Genomic DNA, 23,191 nt, shown 5'->3' on the forward strand with positions numbered 1-23,191 from the left:
TAATTTGCTTTCTTGATTTGTAAGTTGATAAAATCTTGAAGTGTTGAAGTTGTTCAGGCCTAGAAATCCAAGGGAAAGTAGTAATGTATAGTGTCATGGATCCTTGATAGTTACATTCTTGTGAGAAGCTGCTTTGTCAGAAATTAGGTTTTTTAGTATTAGGGCCAGTATTCAAGAATAATGCCAGTGGTCCACCAAAAAGAGGCCATTTGCTATGAGTTAGAACTAGGATGAACTTGCACAGAGCTCTTTGAGCCAGCTTCTCTTATGTGACTGTGCAATACTGTTTTTGAGATAGTTGGCCAGGGTTGAATGTGTAGTGAAAGTTTATAGAACATACTAAAAGTTACTGGCTTTTAAACTGTGTTGCTTTCATAAAACAGTAGCCCCAGCCCCATTCACAGAAGCACCATTGTGAGGAAATGGGAAAAAAGAGAGCTTTTTTCTTTTTTTCTTTTTTTTTAATCCCTTGGCCATTTCCACAAGTAGTGACTTTTTTAAGCTTCCTCTCATTAAGGGCCAGCAATGAGTGGCTCTCGATATTGTTGAATGTAGTGCGCAACCTAAAGATCTTGCACATTTGTAAAAATAGAGTTTCATAGTTAGAATTTTCTTTCAGAGAAGTCAGTGTAGAAAGGTAGGCCAAAAATAGTTAAGGGAGTAGAGAAAGCTCCTCACAGTGGTTTAAAGGCTAGTTTAAAGGGCAAAAATATATAAATACTACTTTTTCTTTCTCTCTGACTCACTCTTCCAGGCTGTAGGAACCATCTGGACAAAGGAAACTTAGTTTCAAAACCCTGGAAGAGGAGACTCTTTGGTTTGAATTCTGTTTAAAACCCCATTGTGAGATTTCTGCAATGAACAGCTTGACCTCCCCTGTATCACTCCATAACTCTGGGTGATTTGTGGTGCCCCATGACTTTTATGCTACTCTTATGACCTGTGGAAATGCATTAGGTTGATGTTTCCATATGAGCAACAGAAGGTAGGGAAAACATAGGCTAAATAACCATGCCATATGAAAGAACAGACCAAGAGAAATTGAGGCAACAAATAAACAGTCAGAGGGGATCAAATCACAGGCAAGAAATCACCCATAGAGCTGGTGTCTGGCAGTGGCCTAGATTAACATAGGATAACCTGGAATCACACCAAAATGTCAGAGCATGTGGAGGTGTTAGCCCACCTCTTTAGCTCTGCCAGCCTTACAGAGAGCATTCCATTGGCCATCTGTGGAATTCTCCCACTTGGGGTGTGAGCCATAGGGATATGTTTAGAAAGTCTTGGCACGGTTTAGATTGTGAAAACCATGAGCTATGCCTCAAGTTCCTTCAGCTCACTTTCCCCAAAATGAAGTTGAGTTTGAAGGCCCCAGGTGTTTTCATAAGAGGGACCCTGGGTTTTAGAACTTCAGTTTCAGCAGAGCAAATAAGGCAAATCTCTATTTAGAAGAACATAGGATTAGAGGGGAGAACTTCTTGAAATGGTTTACCACCTTCTGAACATTTTTAGTCATTTTTTACATAGATGTTTAGTTGGATTTTTGTTATTATCATTTTGTATTTGTTTTGTCTTTCCCAACCCAGACTAACTATAGCACAAGTCATAGACAGAAAAGGGTAAGTACTTTACTAAGTAAAAATGTCCTAAGGAATGAAAGATTGAAGGAACATGGAATTCTCCATCTCCCCAGAAAGGCCAAGCTTTCACTAGTTGTTATGCTTCCTCTGGTATGATTTTTAGAATGAAAAATAGATTTTAATTTGAATCAATTCCTCTTACTTATATGTTTTTAAAATATTTTCTGATGCCACCCCTTGTAATTATAGAAATGTTTCCATATAGGTATATGTCCGAATGTCAGAAGTCTTGGGAATAACAGATGACAACCATGTTCTAGAAACATTCATGACAAAAATGTGAGTTAATATTTTGATATTTTCAAAAACTTTATCCTTCATTCTATTTTAAGTGTGACTACTTTAACAAATCTTGATATTATAACTAAAACTGTTTTAATGACTAGAATATTCCCATTATTGTTTTTATATGAGCGCAATAGTCTATGACTTGGGTCATTTTTATATATCTTAAACATGAAAATGATATAGAAGACCTTAATTTGTCAGATAACCCATATATTAAGAGATGATATTATACACAAGCAAGAGCACATCAGTCTAGAAGTTCTAATCAAATCAATGCCATTCCATAGCTTTTATGACCTTGGAAAAGACCCTTCACCTTTCTGAGCCTTGGTTTCTTCCTCTGTAAAAGGAAGGGTATCAGACAAACTAGTTCCCTTCCAACTCTTTAAAGTATATGAAATGTACCTTACTATTTGAAATGCAAGTGACCTCTCAGTTTGATGCATTTTAATTTTTTACCCAAAAATTCAAAATAGTAGAAAAGAAATTATCCAAGTCCTCAACTAGAAACCCATCAGAAATAATCCTGCATATGGGAAGAAGAAAAGTGGGAAACATCAGAATTCTTCTTTCCCTCTGTTCCTGAAGGGACAAGTTCATAGAACCCTTTATCATTTTAGAATGAATCTAATGATAGATCTAACTTCCCTTGCTTTTCCCATGGTTTTGCCTTAGAGAATGTCTAAAAATTTTACATTCATGAGAAAAAAGGTTTGTAGCTATATATAAAATGGTTTCCAAAACTTTGAAACGTGGAACTGAGCTTATTGTAAATCCTTTAATGTTTTATTTCACCCTAATGGATTTATTGTCTATGCAAATCTAATTTCCTCTATTAAAAACTGAGACATCTATGGAATTTACAGAAATCAACTTATAAAAATTATTATCCAGTACTTGTAGCACTATGTACATGATAAGACAATAGACATTTTAAATGTTACTGAAGAAGAATGGAGTGTAAAACATTCAAAACATTTGGGCGGACAGTTTTTTATTTTGCAAGAGGTAATGTGTTGATAATAATATAACTTCTTAATTTAATTTATCTAAAATATATACACATATACATATTGATTTATCCCAAAGAAAAATAAAACATGTCACTTTATTTTTCTTTTTTCTTTTAGTGTTATAAATCTTAAATTCTGGGGGAAAAGTGAGTCTGTGATAGCAAGAACTCTGCAATTCCTAAATGATCTTTCTGTTGGATATCCTTTTTGCTGTGTATCTGGTAGAGTATAAACTACAGCATGAGATATAATATAGAGCACCATTATTATCACTGTTAAGCCTTCCAAATGGCAGCTTTGGGTGGCACTAAGTTCCCCACCCCTGAAGGTTTTCAGTGGAAGCTAGTCGATCTTGCTGTATAAGATATCCTTACTTCAGAAAGGATTTGGACTAGATAACTTATAAAGTACCTTCCAAATCTAAAACTATGACTCTTAATATTATGAGACCATTTACTCAATCAACAAACATTTATTAAGTACGTCATATGTACAAGACACAACTCAATGTTAGAAATAGAATGAAAAATGAAAAGTAACATAGCCCCTGCCACTAAGGAGTTTTTTCTTATAAAGGAAATAATGCATTTATACACACACACAGAGGAAACTAATACAGGGTAGAAAAAATATTGTTAGTGCATCCTTGCAAGGTAAATTGATGCATAGATTACTTCCTTTGTTTGTGGAATTGCAGGATCATAATGCATAGAGTTAGTTACAAAAGAGAACTTAGAAAGCATCTAGTTCTACTGTATCATTTTAGTACATATGAGGCACTGAGGTCCAGAGAGAAGTGACTTGTCCAAGATGGCACATCTAGATTCAAACCGAGGTCCTCTGCCTCTAGTCCTAGATCCTGTAGTCCCCAGTCGACAAGTAGCACAAAGAGCAGAGAAATGCCAAGATTGCAGCATCATAGGTCTAGACTTTAAAGGGACCCTAAAGAACATCTCTCTAGTCCAAACCCTTCATTTTACAGATAAGGAAACTGAGGCCCAGGGAAGTTAAACAATTCACCAAAATCACACTGGTAGTCTGGGATAGAGGGTAAGAGTTAAATCCATACCTTCTGATCCTTAACATGCTGCCTAATATAGGATTTCCTTTGAAAGCTTCTTTTGTACAAGTAAATACATGCACAATAAACTAAGTAACTGATATATGATTCTTTCTAATATGTCAAGATGCTCTTTGGGGTTTGTTTGTTTTTTGAAGAAATTAGGACTTTATTTTTTAAATATCAGTTTTTAAATATTGCACCATAGTCATAGAAACAAGAACAATTGAGTATTCTTCAGGATTATCACTTTGTCTATTTTAAGGAAACATGAGCACTGGATGAAGAAAACATGGATAATGAAAAGAAGGGATCAAATTGTAAGCTTTATTATATGATTTAGAAATTCAAACCATCATAAAAGCAACCCAGAATTTTTATAAATAGGAGATATCACAGTATATGTCAAATGTACAAATGTCTCTAATATTTTGTTTTCTAAATTAAGAATCAGATATTTTGTTGGTTTATATTTTACTGATGTGGTCATGATCCACATGTGAGATAAACATCTCTAAATTGCTTTGCATATCAGCCATGAGAAATGTAAAAGAAAAGAAAAACATTAGTCTTGTTAAGTATTCAGTATTAGTTGATATTTTAATTTCAGCATAACATTCTGAAAATAGTGGCTTCTGCCAGCAATAGTTGGAGTTGGATGGAAAAACCTTTAACATAGGTTCACTTCAGTAATATGTTTGTATTAGTTAAGTTTAAAATTGTGTTCCTTGGCAAACCATAAAAGATTTCCAAAGTATTAGACACCCACTTTTGTGCTGGAATTTAATATGCAACTTTTTATTGGAAAATAATCGTCCTTGTCTGGCAAAATCCACCATGCAATATTTCTGTTAGTAGGTATAATGCAATAAAGACAGGGAGGGCTATTTATCACTACAAATTTTGAGGATTTCAGGATTCTTTTTATTATTTTAATATATTTCTTTGGTATTAAATCAGAAAAATGATAAATTACACCTGTCGAAGCTGTTTTTCTTTTTTACTAGAAAGTGATGTACAACCCAATTTCTGTGGTCATTTTGGCTTTTAAAGATATGTATTTTTTTCTTATAAAAAAACTCATGCAATAGTTGTTTTTTTTTAATAATGATACTGAAATACTTTTTATTTCTAACATATGAAGTGGTTTATAAGTACTTAGTGGGTTTTCAAACTTCGGCCTTTTCACAATGAACTCGTTTTTTAAAATATTTTATACACAAATTTTTTAGAAAGAAATAGATATTTTATAAAGCATTACTTATGGATTGAATTTATCCTATGCTAAGGCAATTAAGTTTTAATTTTAAAAGTTGTATTCATTTAACTTGCATATTGTTTTTAGCAATTGTCCATTCACTCATATCTACAATTTAGATCATTTTTCTATTATGTAACTCAACCCCTTATGTATTGGTTTAGAAAATGTAGCCTCTTATTTATAAAATGTTTAGTGCTTTTGACCATTTTTCTAAAAGTTTTTTTAATATAATTCTAGAAAACTTACAGTATAAAAGTTAAAAGAAACTATAACATCTTTAACAAAGGGATATAAATTATTTTGCCTAGTGTGCATTGTTTTACGTTATTTTAACAATTATTTCAGGTTTGCATATTTAGAAATATATATTAGTTCAATTTGATTTCAATGCTCAGTTATTTGAATTATAAATCATTATGTCGCTTCCAGCTGATCAGTCATGAAATATCTTTGAATTCATTTACATAATGGAATATGTGACTGGTGCAGCTATATCAGTATGGTCATGGTTTTCCCTAATGCATGTTTAGTAATTCCAATCATTATCTTTACTTTAATGTGTTTTTAATCCTAATTGTGTTATTTTTAGAGCAATAAACAACTATCTGGGTTATAAAAATATGGCCTTGTTTAACAGTTTTAAAAATGCACTAAGGTAGAAACCACCAGCTATAGGCCATTATTAATTAGATTATATTAATAAATAAATACTAATGTTAAAAACATTGCTACCTTAAAAGATATAATAATAAATAAATGATAAATGAAAAACAGCCCCCCTCCCAATTGTGACCTCTTCAAAAGGGTATATGGCTTATGGTGAAGACTAAAATGAAGTCTTAAATTTTATCGCTCACAATCTCGATTGTTTCAGATATTTTGAGTTGCTTCTACTCTTGTCATTTTTACATGCTTCTGAATTAGCTTTAATCTGCATATTATTTCATACTCCAGGAGTTCTTAACTTGAAGTCCCTGAACTTTGATGGTTTTTTAATATTCTGATCATCATATTTCAGTATAATTGATTTCCTGTATAATCCTATGTATTTTGTTTTAGGCATTAAAAATATTCTGAAACAGTCGAAAGGCTTCTAGACTGCCAAAAGGATCCACAATTCAAAAACGGTTAAGGACTGCTGGTATATACAATTAGTCTTCTTGTTTCAATTTTCTGGTCTTTGATCTGTCCTTTAGGTGTTGATAATACAAAAGGCAGCTCCCCCCCCCTTAGGAAATCTATCAGCATGAGGCACAATTGCTTTAAGGTAACTCATTAAGAATCTCATTGGGTTATACAGCTTAACACAGAAAGTTATGTTCCCCAAACACACTTACATGTTTATTGCTACTCCCATCTGGGTTTTTTTTCTACTTTGAAAATAGTTGAATTGACTTTTGCAGTGACAACAAAATAATATCCCTGAATAATTACATCTGTGATGTTGCTACCTCAGAATTCCATAGACTGTAGCTGTGGCTATCCAGTCATATTTCACCCTAGGGCTCCTTTTTGCTAAATATACAACTCTCCAAATTGGTCAAGTTATAATATCTTTAAAGTCCAGCAAGAGGTGAAAAGAAAGTATTACATTTATATACCTTATTTATTATATAGTATTTATCATACATCTGAATTGGGTTTTTTCTGTTCTTTCCATTTTCTAAACTGATTTTATGGAGCCAAATGTTTGACTTGCATATATCAGATATACTAATACAAAGAGCATCTTTGTGAGGTGTCACTATGAAGCTTCCTCTCTATGACACACCAGTTAATATCACTAGATTCCACCTCTTTGAAAAATTATCTTACCTACCCTGGGAATCATCTCCATGATTGTTCCAGGGATTAACACAGGAATTCATTTTGGGGAGTTGAAACCTAGTAACATGAGATGTTAGAATAAACTTATTCATTTAAATACAGAAGAAAGAGGAAAAGGAAAAAAAAATCATCTAAATTTCTGATCATTTCGGTTTTTCTCTCCTGTGCTCATGGTTTGGTTTTTTTTTTAAAGACAAACAATTGAACTTTTTTTTCATAGTGTGCTCATCAAAATTCACATTCCTAATAAGATAAGAGATATTATACATGGTCAGACATGTAGTTCAAGTATCCTATTTTTCTGATTCAATGACACCTGAGAATTTTATTATAGAGTATTGTAGTAGCCTGCCATTGATTTATCCTCCAAGGCTAAGAATATCAGAGAAACATTCCTAATGTCCTTTTAATAAATTCTAAAAGGACTCATTCATCCCTAAATGTATTTATCTAAGCCTTTCTTAAATCCATTTATATTTCTATCTCTATTATACTCTATTCCAAAAAAAATCCTCTTATTTCCTTTCAATTTTCAAGGAATATCACTGAGTTCTATTATGTTGTAATTTGGCCAATAACACTGTGTTAACCTTGACAATTTGTGTTGTTATAAGCTATAGTCATATCTTCTCTCACTGACTTTTTCTTAACACATTAAAGAATATCTTTTATTTATCCTTGTGAAAACTGTTATCTTGATCACTTTGCATGTCTTTTCCTAGACCTTATTCAGCTTTATTTGGTTTTAAAGTAAAAGAATTAGAGCAACATGCTATTCTAGTTTCATTATTTAGGCAAAAGTAAGGTATTTTTTAAGCTGTTGCTTCCCTTAATGAATCAAAACATTTTCTTCACCTTTTAAAGGGGCACAGCAGTTGAATGGTATGATATCTTTGAAGGAAAATCAACCATCATTCTAAACTTATTTTCTTGGGCTACAACATAAAGCAGTCTGTGATTTTATAAGCATAACCCATCTTGTTTTTACCTTGATGTATTACGTTTGTCCACATTGAAGATAATCTACCACTCTTCATCTTGCCCACATACAGCTTTATGAGATCTTCCTGCAGTTTATCCATTAGTTCAGAATTTCACCACATGGAAGTCAGCATTATCAGCAGACTTGGTTTTACTGATGTACCTTCTTCATTTGTGAAAATTATCTCAGCACAGGTCCTTCAGTTGGCCAAATGTTGATATTTCTCTCCCAAGAATGGTTCATATATCCCTACTTTTTATTTCCTGGTTTTGTCTGTCTATGATAAATACAATCCTGCAAATCCTCTTTTTTTTTCTAGTTGAGAATGTTAGATAGAAGCCATCTTTGATTCCTAACTCTTTCAGCCCCATCGTTTGACTCTTCTTCAGCCAATTTCTACCACTCATTCATTCACAGCATTTGTCTCTCATTTCCCTTCTTACTTAGAATCCTCCTACATGGTAAGGACTGTCTTTTAGATCTGATTTCCATTATGTCACTTCCTTTTGCAAAAGTCTACAATCACTTTTTATAAAATTTCTGATCTTGAATTTGCACACATTAATAAATTCATTATTTTATCAATATTCTTCAACTAGTATATATGCATGCATGTTGCTCTTAGTCTGGTTGATACACTAACTCTTTGCATCAAATCACAATTTCCAGTGAGTTAAAATTCTGAGTAAAAGACATCCTTGTTTTCTGATTTCCTGCTTATATGTCCATTCAGTTTGATCTGATAATGGCAAATCATTGTCTTGATAACAAATTTGCTTGTATAGATGTAGCACAGGCTCTGGACTCACTCTTCTGACCCTACTCGGACCAGCAAGTTGCATCCCCAGATATTAGCTGCTCTTTCTACCTACCAAGTTCTAGGAATAACCTAGATGTGGTTCTTATTGTGGGGAAGATCCTCATTCAGGATTTCCCAATAAAGCAATAAAGACTACTTGACCAGTTAACATCTTCTCAATATTAACTAATTGGGTTTTTATGAAGATATTTCTGGAGAAGGAAAAGCAGTGACTGAAATATATCAGCATCTCCCCAAACCCTGAGATACTTCTACTCAGCCAGTCCCTGGAATGGGTAGACTCAGATTTAAAGTGGTTGATGTAAAACATTCCTTCTCCTGATCTTCAATCAAGATAGTTATTTCATGGCACTGGAATTCTTCCCTTCACAAAGTCCCCACCAAATTCACTTATGGATATTTTGCAGCCAATGGAAAAGTGTTTATAAGATTCAATATCTCAGATACCAGAGTGGTTCTCTGCTGCTCTGTGCCAAGGAGGTCACTCCTTAGGGTAGTCCATTAGAACTCTCTCTTGCCACTGCTATCAACTCCAGTTGTCGGGGAGCTCTTTGATGACTTTTCTGACCTTTGAAGTTAGCTGGGCCATTCCATCTCCAATATTCTTTTACCTACTGTCAGTAAAGAATAAACCGAAGGCACCTTGCATTCACAGTCCCATGGAGGCCAGGGGACAGAAATTACCCAATACCCTACCCCAACCTGGAAGGTAGCAGTAGTTCTGGCCTGGTTTGCTTTCAGGGAAGAGAAAGAAAGATGTGCTCCAAACTTGTTCTGTACTCATTTCCAGCCCAGTAACCAATTAAAAAACTTATCCTCACAACAAAATAAGCTGACAAGAAACAAGATCTGCATGTGCTCAAGTGGGAGGAGTTTAGTCCTTCCATTAACTGATACCCAGATACAAGCTTACCAAGCTCCCATGTGGATTGATCCTGGCGAAGTATATTGTGCATTGTCTAAGGCCTAGGAGCAAATTGACCCCATTTCTTTAAGTAAAAAAGGTTATTTTATATAAAGGTATAATCTTGTCCTCAAAAAATTATCCATAAATGTGTATATAAAAGCTAACATTTATATAACACTTTAAGATTTATATAGCAACTTAAAATATCAGATTTCGCTTTCACCCTGAAAAGTCAGTGTTATTATGATCTTCATTTTTATAGATGAGGAAACTGATGCAGACAGAGGTTATGCAATTTGCCTGGCATCACAAAGCTAGTAAGCATTTGAATTCAGATTTGAACTCAGGTCTTCCTGACTGTTAGGTTCAGCACTCAATCTACTCTGCTACTTAACAACCTATTTTTTTTTAGTTAATTTTTTTCAATCAGCAAAAATTCACCTTCTCTCTCTCCCACCCAACTTAGGAAAAAAAAAGAAATACAAAACTCTTCTAAAAAAATGTAGAATCAAGTAACCAAATTTCCACATTGGCCATTTCCAAATATGCTGCATTCTGAAATCTCCACTCCTTTTCATTGATGGCTACTAAACTTTGTATAAGCCCAATGTGGCTTCCTGGTTCTTCAATTCTTTTCTTTCTGATTGCTTGCAGTATTTTCTCTTTGACCTTGATACATTGGAATTTGGCTTTAATATTTCTGAAAGTTTTCAATTTTGCATTTCACTCTCAGGAAATAATCAGCTCCTATTCTACTTTGCCTTCTTGTTCTAAAAGATATGGACAGGTGTCTTTTAAGATGTCTGGAAATGTGTTGTCTAGTCTCCTTTTTTCCTCTGGTCATGGTCAAGTAGTCCAAATATTTTAAATTCTTATTTTAATCTGTTCCAGGAAGTCTGGATAAAAATTTGTCCAAACTGTGTTTTCCTTTAAGATTTTGTTTGTATGTATGTTGGAGTCATTCTCTTCTCAGTTTGTGTCTTGAGCATCCTCGACATCAAAATAGTTTCTTTGGTTGACTTCTTTTGCTCATCTTTTTGGCATATCTCCTGCTTTTGGACTTGATTCAGGGCTAGACTCTGCTTATCTCTGGTTGGAGTGTCTGGGCTGGTCCTCAGGCTGATTTCTTGTGGTACTGAGTATTGTTTTAGTCTAAGATCTTAGAGACAACTCAGACTCAGGACCTGCAAGTTTTCCATGTTCTGAAAGGGGTCTGATGCAGAGAAATTTCTAATTTTTGCCCTGCTGATCTGAGCTTTGCAAGTTCTTGACCTAGGTTTGGTTCTGAGCAATATACCTGTAGGGCTTTGCCCTACTTTGTAATTCCACTAGGCTGCTGCTGGACTCAGCCATTGTCAGCCAATTAGAAAGCTCTGAAGGCTCAAAGTAACATAACTACATGTTGCCCTTTGTTCTGGACTTCCTTCCTTGGTTATACTATAGGATTCAGATTATACTGGAGGCTGGAATTGGGACCCATCTTTTCTCCTGGGATCTGAGCCACACAGTTGCAGCCTGCTTCTGAACTGGCTCTTTGGTCAGTGCACAACCTGCAACCACTCCTGACTCTGAAACTTCTTTTCTCAATCTACCCTAGATCTGTGGCACAGTTACAAAGCTCCTAGTTTGCACCTCTTCAACTTTAGGTCTCTCTGTGCTGGATCTGGGAACCCTTGGGCTGATATGCAACCATTCCCTGCCCTGGAATAGTCCACTGCAGCATCCTGCAGACCTCCCTATCTTGCTCTTTATGTCAACATAAGATAAATTTTAAAATTCACTGTGATTTTTTTCTTGAATTTCTTGATCAGGATTTGGTCTGGTACATTTTCTAGAAATGTTAAAAGTTATACCATACTTCATGCTGCTATTCCATCACCTGGGCTCCACCCCTCTGTGTATATTTTAAACATTCTCCTTTAACTATTCCATCATTATAATCTGTTCAGTACATATTAACTTATTACTTATTTTACTCTTTTACTCCCTGAGAAGTTTTCTAGGCTCTGTTGAACAGTATGCCCTTCCATTACATTAAGGGATCAACACATTCTCAGCCCATTTAGTAAAATGGAGATGATAATACATGTATCACTTATCTCACAGATTATTATCAAGAAGTGATTTTTAAAGATCACAGCTATATAAATGTGAGTTATTATTCTGTCATCAATACTTATTTTCATATTATTCATCTTGGTATAAGATTCCTCCATTTTTCCTCCAACATCTTTCTCTCTCACCTCCAGCCTTTGCATTTCTTCCCTGGGTTTTTTTTTATTATATCCAATGCATAGAAAAAGAAACCTCCTAGCAGTTTTACTGTAGAATTCCAGTTTCATGATGCCTGTCTATACTCTGAAGCCAAATTTATCCATGGAGCTGGAAGTCGGGTTAGAACCTTCATATGTCTCCTCTTAGTAAATCTTTCCCTGCAGCAAAAGGTTAGAAAGCTTTTTCTCCTAGAATATGAGTCTGGCAGTAAACTATTTTCCTTAGAAGCTGACCACCTAGGGGAATGTGGCCCAACTGACAGTTACTGGAAGGAGGATCCCCACTCAGTGATACAGCAAATGTAATTGAGTTCTTCTTTATGAGCCTTTTTCTCCTTTTTAGTTCACCAGTGACCTAATACTAATGCAAGGTACCTCTTTCTCCTTTCTAGCTCTTTTTTGTGTGTTGTCTCCCCCCATTAGATTGTAAGCTCCTTAAGGGCAGAGACTGGGTTGTTGTTTTTTTCATTGTATCCTCAGCAGCCAGTACCTGGCATATAGTAAATTCTTAATAAATGCTTATTGACTGATTGGTTGACTGACTGAAGGAAATTCTCTGAGCCCAGGTTACCCAGAGAAGAATGAGTTAAAAGTGAAGAATATATGTCTTGCCTCTCTTTCGTTTTCTTCTTGTATAATTTGTTTGCTTTGATTCAGTACACCTTCCTTTTATGGCCATCGGCCAGTCTTGGGTTCCTGGGAAATATAAAGTTATAGTATTTATGCATATGAACCTGTTTTATTATTATTTATTGGCAAAATGAAAAAAATGCATTCTTAATTATTTTTTTCTTCAGAATGTAATTAAAAGGCACTAAGGCTGGCCTTGGTACAAAGTGCACAGATGCAGTTTTGCAACAAATGTGTCTTTGGCAGATTAGATTCTTCCTGTGAATGTTCTTTTTATTGCTACCATAAATATTCTATTGTCAAAACATGACTTGCTGTTTATTAACAGCACTGACAGGAAGATTCCTATTAATGGCAACATTCTTATTTCCCAACGACCCTGTCACTTTTAACTTTGCAACTGCAAGAAAATTTGTATATGGTAATTACTTAAGATATTTCTTAGTTTATTGATTCTTTCCCATGTTAGCCAAATGAAGTTTGAGTGGCAGTTCTTCCATTCAATGAATGGCACTGTGAAGTCACCCAGTTACTATGCTGTGTAGGCAATGAAAGACTTTCAACTTATCAGCACTGCTTCTGCTTCCATCAGCCTGTCAGTCAGTCAGTAGACCTTCTTTATCAAGCACTCACTATGAACAGAACTTTGTTCTGTGTGAAATTAGTATAAGTGTATACCTGACCTCTAAGTGTATAAGCTAATGGATGAGATGAGACAAATTATAAATACTACAGACAGCTACAAGAATAACAATAATTTCATATCTTTATAAGGCCCTTAACACTTTGAAAAAAGCATTTTCACATCCATTATTTCCTTTGAGCCACATAAAAACCTTCTGAGTAAGATAGATTAGCAGGGATTGTCTTCCCCATTTTACAGATGGGAAAACTGAAGTTTGTAGAGGCTAAGAATTTACTCAGGATCACTGAGTTAGTTATTGACAGAGTCAGAAATAGAAGTAAAATCTACTGATTGCTGAGTACCTTCATTCATTCAAATGTAAGCTCCTCATGGTCATTTTTTGCTTTTTCTTTGTAACCTCAGGACTTGGCACACAGTAAGCCATCAATAAGTGATTGTTGATTGATTAGTTTACTGCACCACTTCATACATGTCTGAAATGTGAATAGAGGGATATGACCATATTTGTTCATTATTTGGGAAAATGTAGAAGGAAAGAGATTCTCCTAAGGGGAAATTGTTATTGAGATAAATGTTATACTAGATGAATTATGGGGTCCCTTTTAGTTTCAAACATGCTATTATTCTAGGAATATAACTTGTGGGAGAGTATGGAAGAACTGGAAGATGAACCTTTGGGAAATGAATGGAACCAGGTAGACCAAGTCTGGAAAATGTCTTGAACCAAGTTTCAAAGGTATAAAACTTAATATATCTTTTTTCCCCTCTGCAGAGAAAGGTAGGAAAAATGCAGCAAGCAGAAAAAAAGAGCTTGGGAGTATATTAAAGGTGTAACAAGTAAATTCTCTTGTAGAAATTAGACAGAAACAAAATTTGAAGTATTTTTAAGAGATAAAAGCAAAATATTGAGTCAATTATAGATGAATTTAAGAGTTCGTGATTAGCCCACTAAAGTTCAGGGTCAGAGACCCCTTTCTATTGTCTTTCTGGCCCCTTATTCCTCTACTTTTAGTGCTCAAAGCACAGTGGTCCAGAAACACCAAACTACTTTATCACTAGATGACATGTCATATACTGAGCTCTCTGGAGAACTTTCTGATCCCCCTTCTGAAAAGGATTTTCTTATAATTCTTCTGGCAGAACTCATTGCTTCTTTGAATTGAGTAATTTTTTTCCTCCATTATGGCTCATTGATAATTATTTTATGATGAAATCACATTAAGTAAAAAGAAAGTCTAAAGTAACATCCAAAATTTAAAAGGGGTCAGTTTTAATTTTCTACCATCAAGACTTTAATACTAAGAGAATTCTTATCTTAATTATAAAATTCATTCTTCTTTTTCGTGGCTAGAATTATATATAAGATATGAAAAGTAATTGCACTGGTTAATAATGGATTATTTCTGACAGTAAAAGACATTTCTATACTGTGTGCTTTTTTAAGATTAATGTTTATCCTTCATAAGAAAAAAAGTATTCTTAAATAATGCTTGGGTTACATGCTTATAAAATCACATTCTTCCCCCCCCCAAAAAAAAAATCCTTAACTTTTTATTACTTATATTCTTTTAAAAAAACTGGTGAAAATAGAAGCTGTGAAATTCATGCTTCAAAACCATACTGTAAGTCTTGTTCTCTCATCAGTCATTTCAGTGTTCTTTATAGACTGATGAAGCATTTTAACTCTGGATGCCATTTTTTTTTTGTTAGAGTGAGCACTTCCCTTTTCTGGGTGTGAGTGAGGGCTACAGTCTCAGTGACCTCAGATGTCGAACAACATTCTACACAGCTCTTACCCGCCTCCTCATGGTTGATCTAGGTAAGGTTACTAATATCCGCTTGATAATAAAGGAATAAGAGGGTTTGATTTGAAATTAGAAATCAAAATATACATTAATAGAACACTCAGCCATGCAGACATTCTGCTACTTACTTCCTTTATGTCTTTAATCAAGTTGCTTTAATTCTCTGACCTTAGCTTCCTCATCTGAAAAATAAGGGACTTGAAACAGATGACATTTCATCTCCCTTCAAATTCACAATTTATTGTCCTATGGTATAATGTTTCACGTGGTAGTTTTTGCTAGCCTAGGCCATTTCTAGGAATTCCTGAAATTTTGGACTTTTATTTGCTAATATCAATTCCAGAAGAAAGGCCTTCAAAAGGCAGCTTATGTTTATCCCCTCCAAAAGTCTTTTCATTTACCTCTCACATCAGCCCCTATAACTAGGACTTTGGAACTAACAAGAGAAGCTGATAGATAGGAAGAAAACCAAAGTTCAGAACTTTTCCACTCACTCAGAGGTAGCAACTTGAATTAAACTTGTATAGTTTTTGCTGAATCAGAGGAGCAGGTCGGTGAATTTACCATTTATGACTGAGATTCTCAAAATTCCACAGCCTGAAGAACCAAAATATCAACTAATCCAGTACCGTCATTTGACAGACACAGAATCACACCATGAGAGGGGAGGGATTGGCCCAAGACTCCAGAGCTAAGATCAGAACCTGGGTCCTTTTAACTCGCAGTCCAGGGCTCTTTCCATTAAACAACAATGCAGATGATGGGAATTAGTTCTTCCTTTCCATGTCAATGTATTGATTGATCTATCAACTTAAATATGAACATTTTAATGTGATAATACTAAAATAATGATGAAGAACTTTGTGCTATAGATGTAAAGGCATTGTTCCTTGTAATGGAAACATGACAAAGCCACTCCTATAGGCAGTGAAGCTTCTGCACAAAAAATGTTTCACTGTGATTCAATGGAATAAATTATAAGAAAGACAAACTGCAGAAAGTTTAGAGAAAAGCATCCAGAATGATTAAGGAGCTGAATGGAATTGATTTCTAAGGAAAGATTAAAAGAACTATGTATGTATAACTTGGCTAAGTGACAACTAAGGCTGGAGGCAAAGAGAATTGTCTATAAATATTTGAAGAGTGTAAACCAGGCATGCAAAACCTGATCATCTGGTCCCCCTTGGCAATAGAACATCTGACTGAGTGACAGCTTGGCACCCCCACACTGGCCTCAGTTCCTGGCTTCTGGGGGCTGGGGTATCCGGGGAGAACAGAGCAGCCCCATATTCTTTGTCATTCTTCATAATCTTCACCATAAATAGGCACAAGTGATGGATAAGGGGCCGAGCTAGACCCCCTGCTGGATACCAAGAACCATAAGATGGTCCCTACCCTCACTGAGCTTACATTATAATAAAAAGAAAATCTTACTTTAATCTCTGCCAGTTTGATCAGCATCTTCTTTTTTTATCACAAACATTTTATTCTTGCAAAGACCTTGGAACCATAGGATTTTAGAGTAAGAAGGAATATTAGAGCATCTAGCCCAACTTCTTCATTCTATATGGGAAGAAACTGAGGCCTGTAGAGGGCAAGTGACTTCTCTGGAGTAACATAAGAGTAAGTGGCAGGGTGGAGACTCAAGTCTAAGTTTTCTGACTGCAAATCTAGTTCTCTTAACACTACACTAGAAATAAAAGATATGGTTTTGAGTTTTTGCTACTTACATGAGTTTGGGCAACTCACTTCAACTTTCTGCTAATTAATTTCCTTACCTAGAAAAGGTAAATAATCTCTGCCCTCTACATCCCTTACAGAGCTGTTCAAGGATCAAATGGGAAAATGTGTAAGTGTGTAAACAATAAAGTGTTATCCAAATGTGAGGTGCTAATGCTATTAATGTTTACTTTTATAAATATGAAGTTGCATTTTTGATTCCTAATGGATATTGTGAGAACTCCTCCCTTTCGTTAGGTATGCATTAAGGCCCAAAGTTGCCACTGCTGTTCAGAATAATCACCAAACACAGTCAAGGGGCAACATAATCATACCTTCATTATGGCCGTTGGTACCACCTATATCTGCCAACATCCAAAATAGTACAGCTTTGACAAAAGGCCTCTCAAAGAGGGAATGAATACTGAGTTGTTTCCCCAAGTCATTTGAATGTTCAACTGTTTGTTGCTCTGAACTCATTACAAAACACATTTTTTGTGAAATGAAATCTACTGAGGTGAATTTGTAACTACTTTCTACATTACTAAGCAATGCAATATGACTACAATTTTATTTAAATAGTAATAGTGAATAAGAAACAGCTGATCCTACTCCTTTAAGTAACCCTCTTGAATGGAAACTTTATTCCTATTCAGGATGAATAACTATGTTGAACAGGACAAGTTGAAGCATCAAAATATTCATTGAAATGAGTAGATCACAAAAAGCCTTCATAAATTAAAAGAAAAAAGTAGCTAGGTGGCCCTTTCATATCATATCACTGATTTACCTTATTTATTTAATTTTTGCCTGACCCATTAGCTAATTGATAGATGGGACTCTTGGATTAAAAAGAAAATAAGTTTTAATTGAATTTGGAAAAATAGAATATCTTTTGTGTCTAAGCCATGCTCACTGGAGTGATTAGAAAAGGAGAAAGAAATTGTGCATCATATTAATTGGTATTTACTTTGAAATGCATTTGGTTTTTATTCAACAATTTGTACTTTCTATGAATTTAATTAGACTTGATGTGCCCCAGGTTATATTTCTAATGAAAATGGGTTTTTTTGGCAATAAAGAATTGTACAATTTTTATCAAATTGGTCCTTGGCTAAACTAAAAGAACTACCCACTTGTGTAAAGAGCAGAATTATCAATACTCTTGCTACCATGTGTCATCAAGATATTTTCCCTTTTCAGAGTTTGGAAAATTTGTCTATTTTCAACAATTTCCATTTTTATTCCTTTTCTGTACTAAGATATTGTTCAGTTAGGAAGCCAAACAGTTTCTCTGGAGACTCCGTATATGCAAACCAAGCAGGGCGACCAAACCCACAGGCAGATCTATGCACCCTTGCCGGAATCACTTCAGGTTCCCTAGATTGTTTTTAAATTAACTTTGTCAAACTAATAAACTAAAGGAAAGATAGTATTACCCAAGCCAGTCAATGAAGAATCTCTAGGGTGCTGTTCAGTATAAAACCCTTCAATGTGATAGAAACATTCTTTTTAGTTTAATATGAACAAGGGTGAATTGAGTTGGCAAACAGAAAAATGAAAATAGCTACAAGGAGGCTCTTCTTCCTTATGGAGAACCTAATAGTACTGATTGTGAATTAAGGCTGTACCAGTTGTGAATTCTTTTTATCACTTGGACATTATGTGATTGCACTTTGAATCTGAATAATCATATGGTGAACACATGTTTAGAACTGGTAGGACTAGTGTTTTCCACAGCAAATAAAATTCTCTGCAGTTGTTAATTTTGGAAAAAGACAAAACAGTATTCTTTCTTTTTTGTTAAAATTACATCCTTTGTGTGGCTAGTGATATTTCTATTTTGTGTTTTGGCAATGTATTCATGTTTTTGTTACTAGTAATTGATACTTGGTATTCTTTCTAGTTTATGTTTATAGAAGATGTAGGATTAGGTGACCTTGGTATATATTGCAAAGTAATAAGTACTAGTGAAGAAAGTAGAGAAAGTTTCCATTTTTTAAGCTACTTCTCTCTTTTGTCCCAGTGTTTCTCCATGTTCTTCTTTTTTCTTGATTGTTAACAAACTTCTTTTTTTATTTCACTGTAGTACAACTATTGTCCTGTGTGTGTGTGTGTGTGTGTGTGTTTTTAATTGATCCTTTTTTTGGAGGGGGCGGGGTTAGGAGGGTGGCAAGAGGGAAAACCAGACTTTCAAGATGATGAAGTTATAGAAGATTCCTCATTGCCATTTAACACCTATAGGAATGCCACAGCCGTACTCTCAAATGTACAAATGGGTAAGTATGAGTCCAATATAATTTGAGACTTTATTTTTATGCCAACTAATACCAAATGGTGCTCTAAAGTAATAGGTTTTCCCTTTAGTTCCCCCTCACCCCATGAGTAAAAGATAAAGAACCTCTGGAGGTCCCTAACTATTTCTACAAAATTCAGCAAAAAATAATCCTGGTCAACAATAGTAAATGAAGTCAATAGCTATGAAGACTCAATGTAGACTTCTCACCTGTGTCCATCAATTGACTGAGACTGTCTGGAAAATAAACAGTGTAAGGGGGAGAGGTAGAGAAACAGCTGGAGATACTTAGAATGTATAATGAGATAATTAAGACTAATTAGCTGGCCCTGTAGGCATAAGGTAGCCCATTAAGTTGAGATCCAGATTTAATAACTTACCTGGTTTTAAGGGTAAAGAGCTCACTGTGCTCAAGGGAATAAGAAACTTTGGGGATGGCACTTTTAGGGCTACACTTTTGAAAAGAAGTTTAAGCAGCAAAGGTGTTCATTGACAACTTTTCTCCCAGAAATTGAAACAACTTTGGATCCTAACATTTCCAGTTAAATGCATTAAATTACATTCCAGTCAAATTCCAGTGATCAGTTTCTCAGGAGATAATTTAGAATATTATTCACATCTGCAAAATGGGTATAAAAATAAACTTTTTTGATTATTATATCAAATTGCAACTTTCTCTACTCTAGCAACTGGAAAATCCCAGATACAAATATTATAGACAAAACTTTCCTTGCTCTTTTAACTCAGCCTTTACAGCAAATGTTCTCAGCCATATTTGTGCAGTCTAGTAAAGTCCATGGACCCCCTCCTCAAAATCATGTTATTATGTGTTTAAAATAAAATATGTAGGATTTTAAATAAAGGCAATTATATTAAAATGTAGTTATCAAAATATTTTTAAAAGTTCACAGACCCCTGTTTTAAATAATCATGTGCCATAGTACATTCTCAATTGCATACAAAATAATGATAATGATAGGAAAAAATATCAACTTACATTTATATATTCATGCAGTTTTTCAAAATATTTTCTACAATGCCATTCTGCCACAGGAATTATAAATATTATCCTCATTTCATTTATTTTTAAGGTTTTGTTGGTGACATTTTTTTGTTAATATCAGCATCACTTCCTAATGAGTAAATAGCATAGCTAGGACTTGAAGCCAAATTTTTGAATCCCAAGTCCTGTACTCTTTTTTTTTCCCCCACTATGACATACTAAATCCAGAGGAAATTTCTGCCTCCTGTGGTATGATTAGAAATCTTTTTATCCACCAGTGCTCTAGATGCACTTCCATGAATGAGGAAATATTTATTAAGCACCCACCATGTGTGAGGCACTGTGCAACATACACTACATGAAGACCTTAGAGTGAGGAGCCTTTAGTTCTTTCAGTGCCCTGCACTGCTCTAACTTACCAGAACCTGTCTACCATCTTGCCTTCTGATTTTCTTCAAAGCCAACTAGAACCCACACATCACATCACAAAGATGTACCGGAAATCTTTGATGGATGCTGAAATGAATATTAAAAGATACTAAGAATGGTTCTGAACTAAACACTCGTTTCTCACTATTAATATATTCCTGTTAGATCTTCATCAACTAAAGCTTTTAAACCTAACCTAATTGGAGAGCCCAGAGTGATAAATCACATAGATCTAAACTAAACCTTAAAAAGAATACTTATTTCTCTTCAAATGAAAGTTTTCTTGAAACCAAAAATGAAACTTGTTCTTTCCAGCAGCACGTGATCATTAGAAGAGAACAGTAACTGCTTTTCATACAACATTGAAAGTTAAGAGTGTTCTACATGCATTATCATTGTTAATGTTTTTTCTAGATTATATTGGTATAATTTTCAATAATCATTTTCTGATATTTTATGATACATGATCTCTCCCTTCCACCACTCTCCCTTTCCCCAAGATGGTAGAAAATGTGCTCTAGGTTGTACATGTGTTATTATACAATATACATTTCCATGTTCGTCATATTATAAAAGAAGACACATATCACTTACACTAGAGAAAAAATCATGGAGGAAATAAAATGAAAAATGATATGCTTCAATCTGCATTAAGATCTCATCATTTCCTTTGATAGTGGTGGATAGTCTTTTTTATCATGAGACTTGGAGAGGTCCTAGATCTTTGCAATGCTGATAATGGTTAAGCCATTCACAGCTGATCTTCATGCTTTGTTGCTGTTACTGTGTACAACTTTCTTCCGGTTCTTCTCTCTTCATTTTGCATCACTAATATGTCTATCTAAGTTTTTTTATGATCATCATATTTGTCATTTCTTATGGCACAATAGTAGTCCATTACAATCATTTATCACAATTTGTTCAGCTATTCCGTCAGAGGCCAGACTCAAATCTAGGTCTCTTCTGACTTGAAGATCAGCCCTACTTCCACTTCACCAAACTGTCTTTCTAGGAAGGTTAACTACCATTTCTAAGGCCAATGACTTCTCTCCCTTTCATAGCCAACAACCTTGAATGGACTAGCATTTCTACTACCTTTTATGTTTTCTCCCTACTCCAGCTTGATCCTTCTACTTCACCAAACTGGCCAACAATCTCCCTACCCAAATCCCAAAGGATTTCTCAATCTTCATTCAAAACTTTTTATGTTAGAACAAACACATTTTAGGCTCCATCCCATGTGCAGGATTTAAATTAATTTTATAAAGTTCATTATCTGACAAAATAGAATGACGTGACTAAGTTTTTTCTACCCGTTCAAAAAGCCTGCTCCACCAAATCCACAACAGGAAGAAAAAAAAGGCTGAGAGATGGAACCCCATTGAATTTTTCTCCTGTCTACGTCAGCATGTAACTACAAGAAGAGAGTAGGGGGCTGGGAATCGTAATTTTGCAGAGGATAGTAGTTTTGCTGAGGATCGTAGTTTTTAAGGTAACAGATTCAAATTATACACATGATGTCTTAAGCAAGCCCTATAACCTTATTAGGAGTCAGTGCCCAAAGCTCTAGTTCTAGTGACCATAATAGGATCACAGTATTTGTCTACATCTTCTCTAAGCATGCTTGGAGGCCATGATATGACTGTTGGTGACATCTTATGCATTTCCATCCATACCCTTTTCCCAATGACCAAGGACATTTTATAGCTAGTCATAATAGCATTATATCTGAAGTTACATCACTGGTGGAATCCATTTAGAAATGAAAATCTAACAATTGGAGCCGATTCTGATTTCTTCCCTCAGACTTAGGAATAACAAAAATATCTGAAAACAAAAGGAAACATAACATTCTAAACTAATTTAATCTCAAAGATGCAAAGTAGAACTGTAGCAAACCTTGAACAAATGGGTAGAGGAAACCACATACCAATCTAGAAATTGACCTCTAGCACATGAGTAGTTATTGGTTACAACCAAGAAATATTGAACTCAAATAGAAAATCACAAATGAATATTATCTATGTTATATTATATATTTTGTTAAATGTTTCCCAATTGCATTTTAATCTTCTTAAGAACTTTGGAGTTTTGTGGTCCATGAGTTTGACACTTCATTCATTGAACATCTGATAGCAGTATTGGACAGTGAAGTTTTGAATTCAGGATCTCTGCCCCCTTAAACTTATAGTCTTTTGTGGAAAGCAAGTCAAAATACACATGAAACAGAGAACAATATAGTCTATAATAAAATACCAATTTGTGTGACATGTATCATATGCAACTTTATATTGTAAATATTCAAATACACATTTATTTCTCCCCTACTAGATTATAGCTTAGTCTCTTTCACATAGAAGATACTCAGTAAATGTTTCTTGAATTTTAATTTTCTTCCAAATTGAAGTTGACTAGCCTGAAAGCAACATAATTTAAAATGATTTAACAATAAAGAGTCTATATTCTTAAAAGTGCTTTCAATCCTATTATTTCTGGAAATCCCTTTAAAGTTAATCGTCATGCACTGGAATCAGGGAGGATTTTATTTTGTACACTTTTCATATGTACATACATATAATATCTTATACTAAC

At 34.6% G+C, this 23,191-nt stretch overlaps 1 protein-coding gene across 4 annotated transcripts in view; it reads left to right on the top strand.

The window, feature by feature from the left end:
* RANBP17 (RAN binding protein 17) overlaps positions 1–23,191 on the top strand; it is a 379,980-nt gene that overhangs the window by 264,016 nt on the left and 92,773 nt on the right. For all 4 annotated transcript variants that reach the window (XM_001370363.4, XM_056811572.1, XM_007474002.3 and 1 more), the window contains 4 exons: positions 1,846–1,919; positions 3,059–3,139; positions 14,906–14,969; positions 15,058–15,166. In XM_001370363.4, the coding sequence (XP_001370400.1) occupies positions 1,846–1,919; positions 3,059–3,139; positions 14,906–14,969; positions 15,058–15,166 (328 nt within the window). The remainder of the gene's footprint in view (positions 1–1,845; positions 1,920–3,058; positions 3,140–14,905; positions 14,970–15,057; positions 15,167–23,191) is intronic.

Source organism: Monodelphis domestica, chromosome 1 (genome assembly GCF_027887165.1).
Source record: "Monodelphis domestica isolate mMonDom1 chromosome 1, mMonDom1.pri, whole genome shotgun sequence".
Taxonomy (NCBI): domain Eukaryota; kingdom Metazoa; phylum Chordata; class Mammalia; order Didelphimorphia; family Didelphidae; genus Monodelphis; species Monodelphis domestica.